The 17,450-nt window shown below is 40.1% G+C and overlaps 1 protein-coding gene across 7 annotated transcripts in view; it reads left to right on the forward strand.

Annotated features, from left to right (window-relative positions):
• blnk (B cell linker) overlaps window positions 1-17,450 on the forward strand; it is a 211,709-nt gene that overhangs the window by 111,218 nt on the left and 83,041 nt on the right. For all 7 annotated transcript variants that reach the window (XM_087998990.1, XM_087998991.1, XM_087998993.1 and 4 more), the window contains one exon: window positions 16,712-16,777. In XM_087998990.1, the coding sequence (XP_087855116.1) occupies window positions 16,712-16,777 (66 nt within the window). The remainder of the gene's footprint in view (window positions 1-16,711; window positions 16,778-17,450) is intronic.

The raw sequence follows: 17,450 nt of genomic DNA on the forward strand, positions 1-17,450 counted from the left end.
AGAGATTCAGTTTTATGCATTCATGGTTACCTGATTAAATTGATACCTAGCTAGCTTAAAACTAATGATCAATAATAGCAATGGAAAATATATTCAATCTATCTTAGAAAATATTGTTTTCTCTGTTCATTGCGAATAGAGATTTATACTTCTGCAAAACAAGTGAATCTGAAAGTGTGAAGCCAATGAGGAAGATGGAAAATAAGTTAAATTTTTCTAATTTCCATTTGCGCTAAACAAAGAATTTAAAACCTCCAGAAACTAAATTGGGTGTAATCGAAAGTAAACAACTTTCAAGATCAATTAACTTGCTTCCCATTTTCCATTTCTTAAAAAGTGTCCTCTGTAGATAGAATATGTTTTATTATAAAACAAAGAACTGTAGATGCTGGAGATCTGAACTGAAACCAGAATTACGCGAAACTCAGCAGGTCTGGCAGCGTCTGTGTGAAGAAAGCAGAGTTAACATTTCGAGTTGGTGACTGTTCATCAGAACCACATCAATCTGGCAGATAGTGCCAGACCTGTTGAGTTTCACCAGCCATTTCTGATTCTGTTTTACAATGCTATGAGGGTAGTGTGCAGATCCTCCACCCGGCCTCTACCAAAGTCAGTAATGAATTAAACCTGATAAGTCTTCAACAATGGAGTGGATTATTGATGCAGGATATAATTGTCTCCAATTCATAATAGCTTTCTGTCCAAACCCACGTCCCAAAAAACTGCATCACCACTCCAGGGATTTGAGAGACATTTTGGGAAAAATTAATCAATAGTATGTGTGCATATATATGTATATAGATGAATGCAAGTAAGAATCACCAAATCACAACTCTGAATTGGTCTGTTAGGTTAACAATTGTGGAGGAGTTGAGACAGGTGGTGGTATGAAACTGGATATTGCAGATATACACATGAAAACACTGTGTGACACTATGGGCAACATGTTATTAGGAGTGGGCCAACAGACCCATAGGGAAACCAGATATAAGTGGTGCATGAGCAGGAAACCAAACCATATTGTGATTCCCTTACTACACTTGGATGGATAAAAATAAACAATGTGAGAGCATTCGCAGCCAGCAGGTTAGTGTGGTCAACCATGTTGGTGACAGATAAGAAGGATGAAGGATGTGGAGAGTTATCTTTGTCGCAATCATGTATAATCTTTATAACCTTGATAAGAGCGATCTTGATATTGTGGCTGTAACCTAATTAGGATTCAGTCATAGAACTCCAGAAATTATGAAGCAGATTTGGGAAACAGCAACACGTTTGAAGGTATTGGAGAGGAAAGGGACACCGGAGGTAGGAGGAAAGTAGGGTGCAAAGATAATGAGGTCAAGGGTTTTGGAAAGATGAATGATAGCAGCAAATTTAAAGGAAAGAGGGACAATGCCTGAAGAGAGAGACTTCATTTTCATTATCAACCATCAGGAAGCCCAGAAGGAACAATCGGGTATAATTATAGATCAATTCAACCTGAGCAATCAAATTGGAAGCTAAAATAAAGGCCACATTATCCCATGGTTAGATAAAATTTACCATGAGCTATGTAGTCCCAAACACATCTACAGGTTATCACACAGCACTTCATTGTCAATGAATTACTGATGCCGTTTCTCAGACATTCAAAGGAGGATGAGGAAATTGGTGACATTTATGCCATTATTTTGGATGGTCACAAGGCGGAAGATGAGATATTCTTCAACCAGTCGTCAGGTGGCTTGGATGTGGCAGTGGAGAAGACCCAGGACTTGGTGGAATGGGAGGGGGAGTTGAAGTGGTTGGCCATAGGCGATGGGCTGCTTTTGTGCATGTGTCCCAGAGATTTTCCCTGAAATCTTCTGCGAGTTGGCGTCCTGTCACCCCAATGTGGAAGAGACCACATTGAGAGGTACAGCGACTCCCTCATTAGGTCCACACCCCCCATCAATTCACCCTCCACTCCCTTCACCTTCCCCACCAACTAAAGAAGTGCAAAACCTGAGCACACACCTCCTCCCTCACCTCCGTCCAAGGTCCCAAAGGATCGTTCTAAATCTAGCAGAGAGTTTCCTGCACATTCAAGCACCTCTACTATGTCTGTTGCTCTTGATGTGGTTTCCTCTACTTTGGGGAGAGAGGACATCAACTTGCAGAACATGTCCGAGAACATCTCTGAGACATGCATCCAACAACCCCTTGCCCAAGGCTGACCACTTTAACTTCCCCTCCCACTCCACCAAGGACTTGTAAATCCTGGGCTGCCTTCTCTGCCACATCGTAGCAACCTGACGCCTGGAGGAAGAACACCCCATCTTCTGCCTTGTGATCCTCCAGCCATACAGGATCAATGTGGATTTCACCAGTTTTCTCATCTCCCCTCCCTCCACCTCATCCCAGATCCAACTTTCCATCTCGGCACTGCCCTCTGGAACTGTCCTACCATCCATCTTCCTTCCCACCTACCCGCTCTACCCTCCACTCTGACCTGCATCTACCTATCACCTTCCCAGCTACCTCACCCAACCCTCACCCTGACCCTCCTATTTATTTCTCAGCCCCATTGCCCCTCTCCCCAACATTCCTGATGAAGGGCTTATGCCAGAAACATCAAATATCCTGCACATCGGATGCTGCATGATCTGCTGTGCTTTTCCAGCACAACACTTTTCAACTCTGTTCTCCAGCATCTGCAGTCCTCGCTTTCTCCATGATTCACTGCCACCAATCCTTGTATTGCTGTTAGTCTAAATCACTGATATCGAGTGAAGAAGCATGCCCACACAAAGTGCTCAGCAGAAGAGTGGCTCAGTCTTGATAAAGAGAATACCATATTACATGGGTGCTGTGTCATTAGCTATTAAGTACCAAGTTACTAGATAGTCTCTTATAAGTGATCAGGCTACACTGAAGAGTAAATACACATTATTGTTGTGGTTCTGTTCGCCGAGCTGGGAATTTGTGTTGCAGATATTTCATCCCCTGTCTAGGTGACATCCTCAGAGCTTGGGAGCCTCCTGTGAAGTGCTTCTGTGATGTTTTCTCTGACATTTATAGTGGTTTGTCTCTGCCGCTTCCAGTTGTTAGTTCCAGCTGTCCGCTGCAGAAACACAGAAATAGAAAACACACACTGGATCATCAATGCCACACTTACAGGAATCCGATTCACTGGAGAGGAAGAAAAGGACAACCAGCTCCCATTCCTAGACGTGATGATACAGAGAACACCGAACGAAGAATTCACCACAAAAGTATACAGGAAAGCTACACACACAGACCAAGTCCTGAACTACGAAAGCAACCACCTCAACACACAAAAGAAGTTGCATCAAGACACTGTTCAAAAGTGCCACAACACACTGCAGCACACCAGGACTGCAAAAAAAGGAAGAAGAACACCTCTACAATGTACTCGCCAAAAACGGATACCCCTGCAATTTCATCAACAGATGCCTAAGGGTAAGACAACGGGATGAGAACATACCACAACCCAAAGGACTAGCCACTTTACCATACATCAAGAACATTTCTGAACTGACAGCCAGACTACTACGACCACTAGGACTCATAACAGCACACAAACCAACAGCCACTCTCAGACAACAACTCACCAGGACAAAGGACCCGATACCCAGCATGAGCAAAACCAACGTAGTGTACAAAATCCCATGCAAGGACTGCACAAAACACTACATAGGACAAACAGGAAGACAGCTAACAATCCGTATCCATGAACACCAACTAGCCACGAAACAACACGACCAGCTATCCTTAGTAGCCACACACGCGGATAACAACCGACATAAGTTCGACTGGGACAACGCTACTATTATAGGACAAGCCAAACCGAGAACAGCCAGGGAATTCCTAGAGGCATGGCACTCATCCACAGATTCACTCAATAAGCACATCGACCTGGACCCAATATAGCGACCACTGCAGCGGACAGCTGGAACTGACAACCGGAAGTGGCAGAGACAAACCACTATAAATGCCGGAGGAAAGATCACAGAAGCGCTTCACAGGAGGCTCCCAAGCACTGAGGATGTCACCTAGACAAGGGACGAAACGTCTGCGACACAAATTCCCAGCTCGGCGAACAGAACCACAACAACGAGCATCCGAGCTACAAATCTTCTCACAAACTTTGAATACAGATTACTATTAACTTGATGCACTTACCATTTGAACATCTAAGCTGAACATTTTTAACAAATATGCATGCAGTATTTAGCCCTGATGTGGAGATGCTGGAGTTGGACTGGGGTGAACAAGGTTAAAAATCAAACAACACCAGGTTATAGTCCAGCAGGTTTATTTGAAATTGCAAGCTTTTGGGGCTCAGCGCCTTCCTCAGGCATGGCATGGTAGAGAGGTATAAGACAGTACTTATAAGCAAAAAGTTAATAACTTTAAAACTAGCTGCCTTTGTTGAATCTTTTATCCAGTCAGGAGATAGATTGCTGCTTAAAGTGCAAAATCCAGATTCCTTTCAAGTTTTTGACCCCCGATAATTAAAGATTTAATCAGTGTACAAGAGGTGCCATCTCTGGTTCGACAATGCACTTTTGCTGTGAGGTCCCATTTCGAATCTGTCCATGTTCTAAGCTGAGGTCAGGTTTATTTTTTGACTGCAAATAATCTTCAATGAAATAATTCCCCCCTCACACCAAAAGTGCATTGTCTAACCTGAGATGTCACCTCTGTACATTGATATAACCTTTAACTATCGAGGGACAAAGACTTGAAAGGAATCTGGATTTTGCATTTTAATCAGCAGTCTACCTCCTAACTGGATAACACATTCAACAAGGGCAACTAGTTTTAAAGTTGTTAATTTTTTGCTTATAAATACTGTGTTTTATACCCCTCTGTCATAACACACCTGAGGAAAGAGCTGAGCTCTGAAAGCTTACAATTGCAAATAAACCTGTTGGACTATAACCTGGTCTTGTTTGATTTTTGACAATGTTTAGCTCCTTCTAGGAATAGTACTATATATCCTAATAGGTGGAGCTTAGCTCACGATGTCTGTTAACACCCAAAAGACTTAGCCACATGATATAACATTACTCCCAAAACACTTTTTGTTAACAAATCCGTTATAAAATTATGTTAGATAATTAAAGTATCCATAACCTATGGTTTTTCTGATCACACCCCAACCCTGTAATGCTATAAATGACTGAGGACCTGGTTATTCTGTTTGAGGGCAAATATTCAACTGCAGTCTGTTGCTGTACTGGAACCACGTCGGATCTTTGACTTCCTGAATGCCCTGTGCAGAGGACTTGTTCTCCAACATCGATGTTGTTGTCAAATCGTTATTTTTCTTGGAGGATCTGTAACTTCCTCAAATTATGTCAGAAAAGATAGGTGTATTTCCGAAAGAAGTAATCATTTCCTTTTGTTGTAATGTAAGTAGAGATTTCCAAGAATGGTTCTGGGAAGGATACTTTGGAGAGGTTGAGACTGCTTTCCTCAAAGAAAAGATTTAGTAGAAAATTTCAAAATAGATAGTCAAAACCTGTTCCTATTTGAACAGGTTTGCAAATCGTAATGGTAGTAAGTCGTGATTCTCATGGAAGAGCCCATGCAGACATAATGGGCTGAATGGCCACCTGTGTGCTTTGACTCGAGTGATCATTCTATTCCCACAATGTATGCTTTTGGATAACTGTCATTTTAGCAGGTTCATCGACAGTAAAGCTGGCTGCTGTTTTGGTACCATCCCTTCTATTCAGCGGAATTGCCTGTTTCAATAGGCATCTACCTTGTGGTTGTGGTGTCAGGGATGCTTGATGATTTTGAAGATACTTTTGCAATTTTTCAAGAACTGTCAAATCCACAAAATCCACTAAACCCTAAGTCATGAGAGTTGTCACATAATTAACCTGGATTGGTGTATATTTCTCCAGTTCAGTAAACATACTTTAAAACCTGTGACGCCTTCCTTCTGCTCAAAGGAGTTGTACTGATCACTGGCACTTGACTTTTGAGCTAATTAAGGTTTATCAACCTACTATAGAACTTCAAGAGCAAGGTAACTGCTCAAAAATGAGAAATATTTGTTTTTAGTGATGTACACCAGTTTAATATGGTTGTCATAAAACAGTACTCCATTAATTTTGAATAGTATGCTGCCCACTCCATGCACTACTGTATCAGAAGATTATAGTTTCATTCCTTCAAGCAAGGAATACTTTTAGATAATATAGTAACATTTGCTCCAGTGTCAAGTTTGAAATGGGTTTGATGATGATGAACCCTGTATGATTGGTGTCATTCTGTTATAGTCACTCTGCAGTAGCAAAGTTGCATGTTCCAAAAAACGTGGTACATCATATAGTATGTGATCAATGAAGGCATGTCTTGATAGTCTAGGATTTCTTCTAAAAGGTGCTTGATGCAAGATGTTAACTTTCTTGCACAAGTAAGTATTAACAGTTTTGTGGTTCAAAGATTTTTGTTAACTTTTGTACGATTCTCTGGAAAATCCCACTTTCTTACATAGCTGGACATGGCCGCACAAACGAAAGACTTCTGGTATCAGAGTTCTAGCATTAAAGGACTTGAAGATGTATTGTATTGAGCCATCATGTGATGTTTTCGTACTTTAAAAAGTTAATGAAGTCTGATGAACTCAGCTGACTTTCTATTATCGTCATTGTCTTGTGTAGTTTTATTTTTAAAATTTCAGTTCTACCACCATCTCAGTTGTTCTTTCCTGTACAATATCCTCTTTAGTTTAAGAAATGAGAGAGATACTCTGAGACCAATTTTGTCTTCGGACCTCAATTATTTACAACTTGTATCCCTTCATCCAAGTCACTTATATAAGATGTGGTCGTTAATTTTGCTGATGGCACAAATATAGGTAGTACAGTAAGTTATGAAGAGGATATAGGAGGTTACAAAAAGACAGACAGATTAAATGAATGGATAAAAATCTGGCAGATTGAGTAAATGTGAAACATTTGAAATTTTCAATTAAAACAGGAAGAATAAAAAGAAACATTATGTAAATGAGGAGAAATTGGCAAGTTCTGAGATGAAGAGGGATTTTGGTGTTCTTGTACATAAATCACCAAAAGAGTTCTATGGAACATACATCCAGGAATTAGCAAAGCTATCATGTACTGCAAGACAATTGATTTCAAAAGTACAGACATTGTGTGCTTCAGGCACACAGGGTACAGGTGAGATGACATCTGGAGTACTGTGTACAGTATTGGCCATGTCATTTGAAGGAAGAATGTAAATAGTTGGAAGCAGTTTAGAGAAGGTTTACCAGATTAATGCCTTTGGTATTAATAGGTAGGCTGATGAGGAAAGGTCAGAACAAAAGTGGTTTGCATAAGCATTTTCAATATTTGGATGGGTTATGCTTGTATCCACTGGAGTTTAGAAGAGTAAGAGACACGTTCGTTGAAAAATCTGCAAGATCCTGAGGGGTCATGGAAAGGTAGATGTGAAGAGGATGTTTTCTCTGATGGGAGAATCTAGAGCTAGAGACCACCCATTCAAAGAGAGCTGCAGTGAATCTTTTCCTCACAAAGCATCGTGAGTCTTGGGAATTCTTTCTCAAAAGGTGATGGAGAAGCAGAGTCCTCAAATATTTTTAAGTCAGAATGGGATAGGTTCTTGGTAAGCAAGTGAGTGAAAGGTTGTCAGAGGTAAATGAGAATGCAGATTTGTGGTTACAATCAGATCAGATGTGACCTTATTAAGTAGCACAACAGGGTCAAAACAGAATGGCCAATATCTAATCCTTGTTCATGTGTTTGTATCTAAAGAATGGTCTTTTCCAAAATGTCTAGCTAATTGCCTGCTTGAAGTACCTGTCATTTTAAATGTGCTTGGAGTTGTAATAAATTTCTCTCACGCCATTGCATTCAACTGCTATTCCCAGCCTTCTGAACCTCACAATGAAGCCTGGTGCAGTCTGGAACCAAGGCCCAGTGCAGGCTGGAGGGTTAGGTGCCAGTGTGGTCTGAGCTGGAAAACCATTGTTCTGACTTTTTATTTCTGCAACGTTTAATTTCTGTATTTCAAAGATCTTGTAACTGAAGAAGTTGTACCTAGGTACCTTTGTACCTAAATGGTGCTGAAAGTGGTGACTTATAAACTTGTGACTACTCATCTGAGTACATATGCCAAAGCTAATTCTAATTCTACTTAAGCGATTGACTTTAAAACTGTTAAATGTCTTTTGTAGGTAGAGCTGGTATTGATGTTTAATGTTTTAAATTGTACAATTACTACAGTTGTATTACATTGTTGAAGCTTCTTCAAGTTTTTAAAAATATTACGATTTTTTAAAAATGGTTTTTGGATGATGAACATGAATTGTTAATAAAGATTTGCAATTATGAAGCTTTGTTGTTTAAATAAAGAATGTTACTTCTGCCCTCCTTAACAGAAGTTCTTTGCTTTTTTGAAGAAGTCTAAAATCTTCTAAATATTTTCAATTAAGCTCTTAATTAAGAAATTTTCTTTAAGCCTATGAAGATCATTGAAATGTTTGAAATGTTGAAATGTCCTGAAATGAAAAAAAATCTGTATTTTTATCCTTTCGAAGATGGAAGAGGATTGTTAATTCATCCTATTTCTATCCTGAGTAGGTTAGCACTCTTTAACAATATGGATGATTTGTATCTTTTCTGCTTTACCCCCAAGAATTTTTTTTTTGAGTTAAAAAAATGGTAACATTGCTAAATACATGCGCTCTTTAAGTCTTTATTGGTTATTAGTTTTCTATATTTTTAGTAAACTTCTTTTCTGCCTTTGACATTTGTCATTTAATGATTTGTATTACACTGCTGAGTTTACAATTTTTTTTAATGTGTCCTTTCTTACAAAATTTTTTGCTTCAGCTTTTCATGACAGTTTTAAACAATTTATAATGATGCATGTTTACTAAATATAGTCATTTAAGCCTCCTTTTTAGATTCTCAGATTGGATCTCTTTCTTAAGTGAATGAATTTTCACGCTTCTTCTATGGCACTTAATTTACTTTGGGTGTCCAATAACATTCACACTGTTCTGGGCTTGTGATTTGGAATTTTCCCCTTGGAACTTTGGGGGCGATCTTATAGTTTGCCTAAGCATTTTCAATGATTTTCATTACGTCTAGTTTTTTTCATACTTTTTTCTGGTTGGCTAAATGCTATTATTCTCCAGCCTTTTTAAAATTCTGGCTGCTACATTTTCAGAAGTTGACTGACTGTTGCATTTCGGCTGCTGAGTAGAGTCATAGAGTCACAATGTTTAGAGCGGCCTTCAGTCCACTGAATCTGTGTTGAGTTGTTCATGGACTGGAATTTTTTTCTGTCTTCGCTGATGACTTCAAAAGATCACTACAGCTAGCATATTATAGGAAGTAATGATGTACTCCTGCTGCTACTGTGGTACATCTGACAGAATCTGGACCTCTGACGACGTGGTATAAGATATGGTTGTGTTCACCTGAATCATTTTGATGCCTAAGTTCACTGGCTCGCTGGTACCAATCCTTCTCATTGATGTTAGTCAGAATTACTGATACCAACCAGGAAAAGATAGTCACACAAAAATGTGAGCAAAAAGGAGGCTCAGTCTTGTTGAACAGAATAACTTAGTGTTTAATGAGGAGAAAGTGAGGTCTGCAGATGCTGGAGATCAGAGCTGAAAATGTGTTGCTGGAAAAGCGCAGCAGGTCAGGCAGCATCCAGGGAACAGGAGAATCGACGTATCGGGCATAAGCCCTTCTTCAGGACCATTTTCAGCTACATAGTGTTTAATGGCTAGTTACATAACATCATAATTACTGGGTAGGCTCTTTAATACATCAAGCTTTATTTAAGAATAAATGCATATTGCTGTTGGCTACATGGACTGAGCATTAGATAAATGGAACCAAACACTGCATATACAATGGTTAATTCCGCCCAAGAATCTTTATATATTGATGGGTGGAGCTGATTTCATATTCTCAGTTAACCCTTTCGGAAACTTATAATTGCATAGATTAGTTGTCACATTCTGACCCAAATAATGCCATGTTCTTCTTGATGGTTTCCCACCCTCTAAAGTTCATCTGATCATAAAGTCTGCTGCCTCATTTCTTCCTTCCCACCTATCTGCTCCACTCCCCTCTCCAACCTATCACCTTCATCCACACCTTCATCTACTTATCGCATGCCTAGCTACCTTGCCCCCCACCCCAACACCCCCTCCCATTTATCTGTCAGCCCCCTTGGGCCACCCTCTCATTCCTAATGAGGAGCTTATGCTCAAAATGTCAACTGTACTGCTCCTGTGGATGCTGCCTAACCAGCTGTGCTTTTCCAGCACCACACTCTTTGACTCTGCCTCATTTCTGACCTTGTCAACCATTCTTCACTATCTCTTTTATTTACATTGTCACACAAAATATGAATTCCTTAAAACAATTCTCAATTTAATTGTTTCGTGACCTAGCCCTCTTAAACACAACAATTTCTTCCAAACCTATACCCTTCTACATATTTGGATCCAAATTTGATGGTGAATTAACAGTCATGACAGTTTTTCCTTGACAGTAAACTTACTCACGTATATGTAGTCTTACAGATGGTTTTAAAAAATGTTTTTTATTCCATGTAACCAATAATTAACTTTGTAGGCAAATGCTTAAAAGTCAGGAAGTTTAGACAGCAGAATAAGCATTGAAAGATAGTCAATTAACATGCATCACTGATTTAATCTTTCTGTAACTTTGACACCTCAACCATTCTCCCCACCTCAGCCTCCCCACCATTAGCTGTTTATTCTCTGACCTCTTGCACATCCACTCTCCTATCACTCACTCATTGGACTCTGTGCCTTCAACTACCCAAGTACCATTATCTGGTATTCCCTCATCGCCATTTCCATATCAGCTTCACCCTCCTGTCTGGCCTATCACTTCACCCCCACTTTCAACTAACTGTCCCATTCCCAGCTACCTTGCTCTCATCCCCTTTAGACCACAGGCCTGATGAAGGGCTTATGCTCAAAACATCGATTCTTCTCCTCGGATGCTGCCTGACCGGTTGTGCTTTTCCGGCACCACACTATTCAACTCTGAACTCCAGCATCTGTAGTCTCACTTTCTCCTATTCCCTCATCGCATCTATTTTGTTTAAACTCCCTATCTACAGAGCCTAGATTAACATCTCACCATTAAACTGGTAGTGAAAACAAACCGAACATATTCTACATCTATGTCGAGAAGTGTGAAGTTGCTGGGTTGTCAAAAGCGGAGCAGCAATTTCAAAAATCTGAGATTGCAACTAAAATAAAACTGTTCACAGGAGCAGATTTTGAATTTTAAATAGAAAATGGCGCAGTGAATGTATGACGTAGTGGATCCAAAGAAAATTATGTTCTTTTTTTCCCTTTTTATGAAGTATCCACTGTCTTTTTTGGAGTCCACTGTAATTCTTCCAAATAATTAATATCTGTAACCTTTCAGAAAGTAAAAGTATTTGTGGTGACTTGGACTGGCTGACTCCGATCCCAAATAAATAGATTTTTACCTGGGTTGTCCAAGTTGGATTTGTAACTAGAGTGGCAAAATGTAAGGTGGTGCAGAAAGGGGTGCAGGAAAGACTGAATAGAGAAGAGGAACGTAAGCCAATTTCGGTCCATCTGGTTTTCCTTGAATTTATTTAAATTGATGGAAAATCTGGCAGTTGCACGTTCTGCATTCTGCTGGATTGTTTAGTACCTGCAAGATGAGAATCCAGCTTATCCCATTCACTCCTGAACTTTTAGTCTGCATGCACAAAACAACATGAGCTCCTGTTGCAATTTATTCTGTGTCAACATCATTTGCAAGTTCTAGGCAAGTTCAAACTGATTTGATTAGAGCTTTGCTGTATTATTTTAATTTTAAACAGCCTTCATTTTTACAAAGCTTCAGGAGATTGTAAGGGTACATGAACATCAAAAAGAAGACCATAGGACTAAAAGTCTTGAATATTTGTTTGTCTTTTTGCTTTTTAAAATGCTGATCAAACGGTTACACATAAAATATTTTTCAAGATGATAGAAATTAAAAATAAAATTTATGGGAAATAAAATATATATTTAATATGGCAGCTGCTTGTAACAGAAGAGTTAATGTGTTAAAATTAAATGTTTCAATGCCTTCCATAAAAACAGCATTCAGTACTTTAAACAGGTTAATCATTCATATTCAATTATCAGAAGTAGACATTTCTGGTGCCCACTGTTTCTTAATCCAATAAAAGACAGCTTATATCCAAGTAATAAAATTACAAACTGCAATCAGTAAACGGAAAGAGAGCTAAATATTACAGTTTGGGTGGCACGGTGGCACAGTGGTTAGCACTTCTGCCTCACAGCGCCAGAGACCCGGGTTCAATTCCTGCCTCAGGCAACTGACTGTGTGGAGTTTGCACGATCTCCCCATGTCTGCATGGGTTTCCTCCGGGTGCTCCGGTTTCCTCCCACAGTCCAAAGATGTGCAGGTCAGGTGAATTGGCCATGCTAAATTGCCTGTAGTGTTAGGTAAGGGGTAAATGTAGGGGTATGGGTGGGTTGCGCTTCGGCGGGTCGGTGTGGACTTGTTGGGCCGAAGGGCCTGTTTCCACACTGTAAGTAATCTAATCTAATCTGTGGGCAGGAAAACTGACCAGCAGTCTTTGATGGTTGCAGTTAAAACATTGGGCACCAAGCCAGTACCTGTAATTTTCCCCAACATTGGGGAAGCTCTGGAATTAAGAATCTACTGATGATCATGAAACGATTGTTGATTGTTGGGAAAACCTGTTTGGCTCAATAATTTCACTCAGGGAAGGGAATCTGCCATCCTCACCTGATCTGGTATAAATGTGAATCCAGACCCACAGCAATGTGTTTGACTCTCAACTGCTCTCTGAAATGGTCTAGCAAGCCATTCAGTTTTATCACTTGTTACAAAGTCTCAACAAAAAAATGAAACCTGGCGTCAAACTGGGCACCAGAGGAACAGCGAAATAGCCCCATTGACCCTGCAAAGTCCTCTTATTAACATCTGGGGACTCTAGCTGTCTTGCAGACTAGTCAAGCAACAGCCTGACATAGTCATACTCACAAAATCGTGTTTTATATTGTCCCAGACACCACCACTATCATCCTTGGATGTGTCCTGTCCTAGCGACAAGATAGAAGTTGCAGTCAGGAGGTGTTGCTCTGGGAGTTCTCAACATTGATCTGGGCCCCAGGAAGTCTCATGGCTTCAAGTTAAACATTGGCAAGGAAACCTGCTAATTATCACGCACCATCCTCCCTTGGTTGATGAATCAGTACTCCTCCTTCTGAACACCGCTTGGAAGAAGCACTGAGAGTGGCAAGGGCTGAGGCTGGGGGATTTCAATGTCCACCACCAAGAATGGCTCGGCAGTAGCACTGCTGATCAAACTGGTCAGGTCCTAAACAACATTGCTGCCAGACTGGGTCTGCTGTAGATGATGAGGGAACCAACAAGAGGGTAAAACATACTTGAACTAATTCCTGTCTGGATGAGTGTAGCTGTAACAACTCTCAAGAAGCTTGATGCCATCCAGGACAAAGCAGCTGATTTGACTGGCACCATATGCACAAGCGTTGAAAAGTGTGGCGCTGGAAAAGCATAGCAGGTCAGGCAGCATCCAAGGAGCAGGTGACTTGACATTTCAGGCATCAACCCTTTATCATGAATGTTCATATACGCAAGCATCCACCAGCAATGCTCAGCAGCGGCAGAATGTATTATCTACAATATGCACACAGAAATTCACCAAAGATCCTCAGACAGCACCTTTCAAACCCACAACTGCTTCCATTGAGAAGGACAAGGGCAGCAGATATATGGGAATACCACCCCCATCTGCATGTTCCCCTGCAAGCCACTCACCATCCTGACTTGGAAACATAGCACCATTCCTTCACTGTCGCTGGGTCAAAACCTTGGAATTTCCTCCCTAAGGGCATTGTGAATCAAGCTACAGTACATGGACTGCAGCTCATCACCACTTTCCTTAGGTCAACTGGGGACTGACAATAAATGTTGCCCAATCAGTGATGCCCATATTGTACGAATGAACTTTTTAAAAAGTGAGCCGAATGGAAGTGGGCTCAGTCTTGACATTCACCCTCCAACCCTCCAAAAAGGGCACAAAAAGCACGATTAGGTGACAATGGACTCAACAGACTTAGTCTACATCACTCATCACTCAATGGTCCTCTGGAGTATGTGGGTGATATTTCTATGATGTAGTCAGTTGTAACTTTATGGAGTAGCAAGTGAAGCATGCATCACATTCTCTGCTCAAATGTCCTGTCATTGACCAGGAAATTGAGAATGCCTCACCTTTCTAAAAACATGTATAAAATATTGCTGCCAGCCCAGCTCACCCCTCCCCTCCACTTTACTCTCCACTGTCCAGGACCAACCGCAGGCTGTCTCAGTATTCGACCCACACAATGTTGTGACAAGTTCTAGCAGCCTGGCTGAACAAGGTTTGTAGCTCACCAGAAAGGCCTGGGTCCAAAATGACAAATCTGACTTTCTGCCAAATCAGGCCAAGGTAGCAGCTGGCTTGTTTCACTAAATAACTTGTGAAAAAAGCAAATATCTATCCAGTGGTTTGCAGGAATGAAGGGAGAGAATGGGCCCTGAATGTTGTATTTTTAATGACCTATCTAACTGACAATCTGGATACTGGGATTTGCAATCTCTTATAGTCTTCCTGTTTATTAATGTGGTTGTTCATACTTCCCCACAGGTGTTCACCTCTGATATAGATGATGTTGTATTACGATGAACAAACCTTCACTGAGAGTGTGCAAACAAATCAGAAACTACTCTCAAAGCTGCAGGAATTAACAGGGTCTACAAACTTGACACAAAACAGATCAATTGTCTGCATTTCCATTTCATAGAACAGCGGGTCACTAAAATTGTGTAAATCTAGGAAAAATGCGTCTCATAGCAAGCTCCAGTCCAATTTTATTTCAAAACTTTGGCAACTAATCTGCAATAGTGGGAATTCTAATGTTTGATTTTCATTTTCAAGAAGCTTCTATTACAAGTTTTTTTTTTCAATAACACAAGCATGGAGAGTGCTGAAGAAACTCTGCAGGTCTGGAAGTCTGGAGAGAAATAGATTTTAAGTTTCTAGATTTGAAATTTAATCCTGTTTTTTCAATCATCATATGCTTCTAGAACTGCTGAGTCTCTCCAGCATTTTCTGTGTTGGTTACATATTTTCAGCATCTGCAGTGTTTTGCTTTTATTGAAGGAAATAAACATTGACAATACAACTGACAGACCCAGTTAAGGAATGTCCTTTGAGGAAAGTAGAAATTTTTTTAATAGCTGGATTTTAGCAGCTTGTGTTATACATGATGTCTTCAGAGAAAATGCTGAATAAATACAACACTAATTCTCAGCTCACTAAAGTACGTAGCAGTTATAATACAAAAACAAATCATTGGGCTCAACTAGTCCATGTCAATGTTCAACATACATGTAACCAACTAGCTGTAATTGCATTAATTGAGCTTCCTCCCTATACCTTCAATCTATTTCATACTAATTTAATCTCATTTCCCTTCAAAGCCCATTTCCTTCTGACTGATCTGGAACAATCTCTTTTCCAAATTACTTACAACTACACTTTCACAATCATTTACCATCAGTGATGCCTTCAACTGAATATTTCTGTATCTACTAATTTGCTCAACCACACCTTCACCTTCACCATTGATGCCCAGGTATGTCTTTTCCACAAAAAGCAGGACAGATCCAAAATGGCCAATTACTGCCCTGTCGGTCTACTCTCAATCAACAAAGCGATGGAAGGGGTCATCAACAGTGCTATCAAGTGGCATGTGCAAAATAATAATATGCAACACCAGTATGGTTTCTGCCAAGCCATTCAGAACTGCACTCAAATCTATGTAATTGTAATTCCTCATTCCAAGCAGTTTCTTAGAACGTCTGTATTGCACCTCACCTAAAACCTCCATTTCTTACCTGTTATGTCAAGGAGTCTTAATAATGGTTTAAAATCAACTCATTGATGAATCTTGATTTTTATATTACATAACATTTGATACAAAGACTGGAATTCCTTTTTTAATCCAGCTTCATCAACACAAGATCCTGTCTCCAAAACCCCCAACAACGCCCTCACCTCCAAACCCCACCACCCCCTAAAACCCTTTATTATGCTGCAGGATCCACACGCTCCTTCCCCTTAGATTCCTGAGTGCAAACATAACCACAGAAGAGGATCAGACAGTCCCCTCTCTGCAGCCTGTGATCTGGTTACCTTGGCCAGGCCCTTGAGGAGTTCCTCCAAACTGTACAGGTTGCCCATAGATTGGGAATATAGGACTGAAGTACAAGTAAAAATTTAAAAGCAGCCCCTTGAAGAAACTAAACTAAGCTGCAAAGGTAAACACAGCAATTCCCTCGTAGGTGAGTTTGAATAGCTTGGATTAACTAATAAATCCTGAGACATTTTGGGCAGTATGCTGCAGTACTGAACTGATTCATATTATCAGCTGCCATACTTGTGAGGGCATTTTTAAAAAATCCTTTTACAAAACTACCCCGTTTGCATTATACAGCACTAATATTAAATCGTATGGCTACTTTCTGTACTGTATGGTTCAAAGTTTACAAAATGTTATTCTAAAGTTTAATTTCTGTTGTTTCTTTTCTTACAGACAAATTCAAAAGATTGTTCATGACATCCAAAAGAGTGATGGCGGATTTATGAGCAGGTTTAAAAAGTAAGTTGAATTTAGGCCTCATTTCACATAATTTAGAAACCTATTTGTTGATGAGATGTCTACTAGAGATGTTTATTCGGGTCCTAAAATAATTGTAACTTCAGATTGTTTACTTTTGGTATTTGAAAAATACATGCTAAACAATCTTTCTTTCTTCTCTTTCCTTTCTCTGTATATGATTGGATATTCTTCCTATTACAAAAAATTTTGAATGTTAGTGATTTTTGAGAAGATTTGTAGCTCAGGTTGATGATAAGTATGTAAGTTAACCTTCCAGCTCGGCGAGATCAATCATATATAAGTCAACTGGTCGTTACATAAATTTATCATTCAAATACAGTAGTGCCTCGACATTTGAACGACCCCATTCACGAACAAATCAGTTTACGAACAGGATTGTACATAAAATTTTGCTTCAACATACATACGAAATTCAAGGTACGAACGACGGTATGAACGCGAAAAGCCCATGTGCGACCACGTGGTTTCATTGTACTGCTTTGCTATGCGCTTGTTGAACGCAAAAGCTCTTGGGCCCCATGTGATCTCATTCAGTTCGTCTTTGGCGCGTGCGCTGTGAGCAGCGTTGGTTGCTACGTCCAAGCAATCTTATGCTATCCAAACAATGGGAAAAATTGATTCGGTTCGTGAACTTTTCGGGTCCTGGAACGGA

Source organism: Chiloscyllium plagiosum, unplaced genomic scaffold (genome assembly GCF_037043375.1).
Source record: "Chiloscyllium plagiosum isolate Xiang-an unplaced genomic scaffold, Cpla_swu_hap1 HiC_scaffold_22, whole genome shotgun sequence".
Taxonomy (NCBI): domain Eukaryota; kingdom Metazoa; phylum Chordata; class Chondrichthyes; order Orectolobiformes; family Hemiscylliidae; genus Chiloscyllium; species Chiloscyllium plagiosum.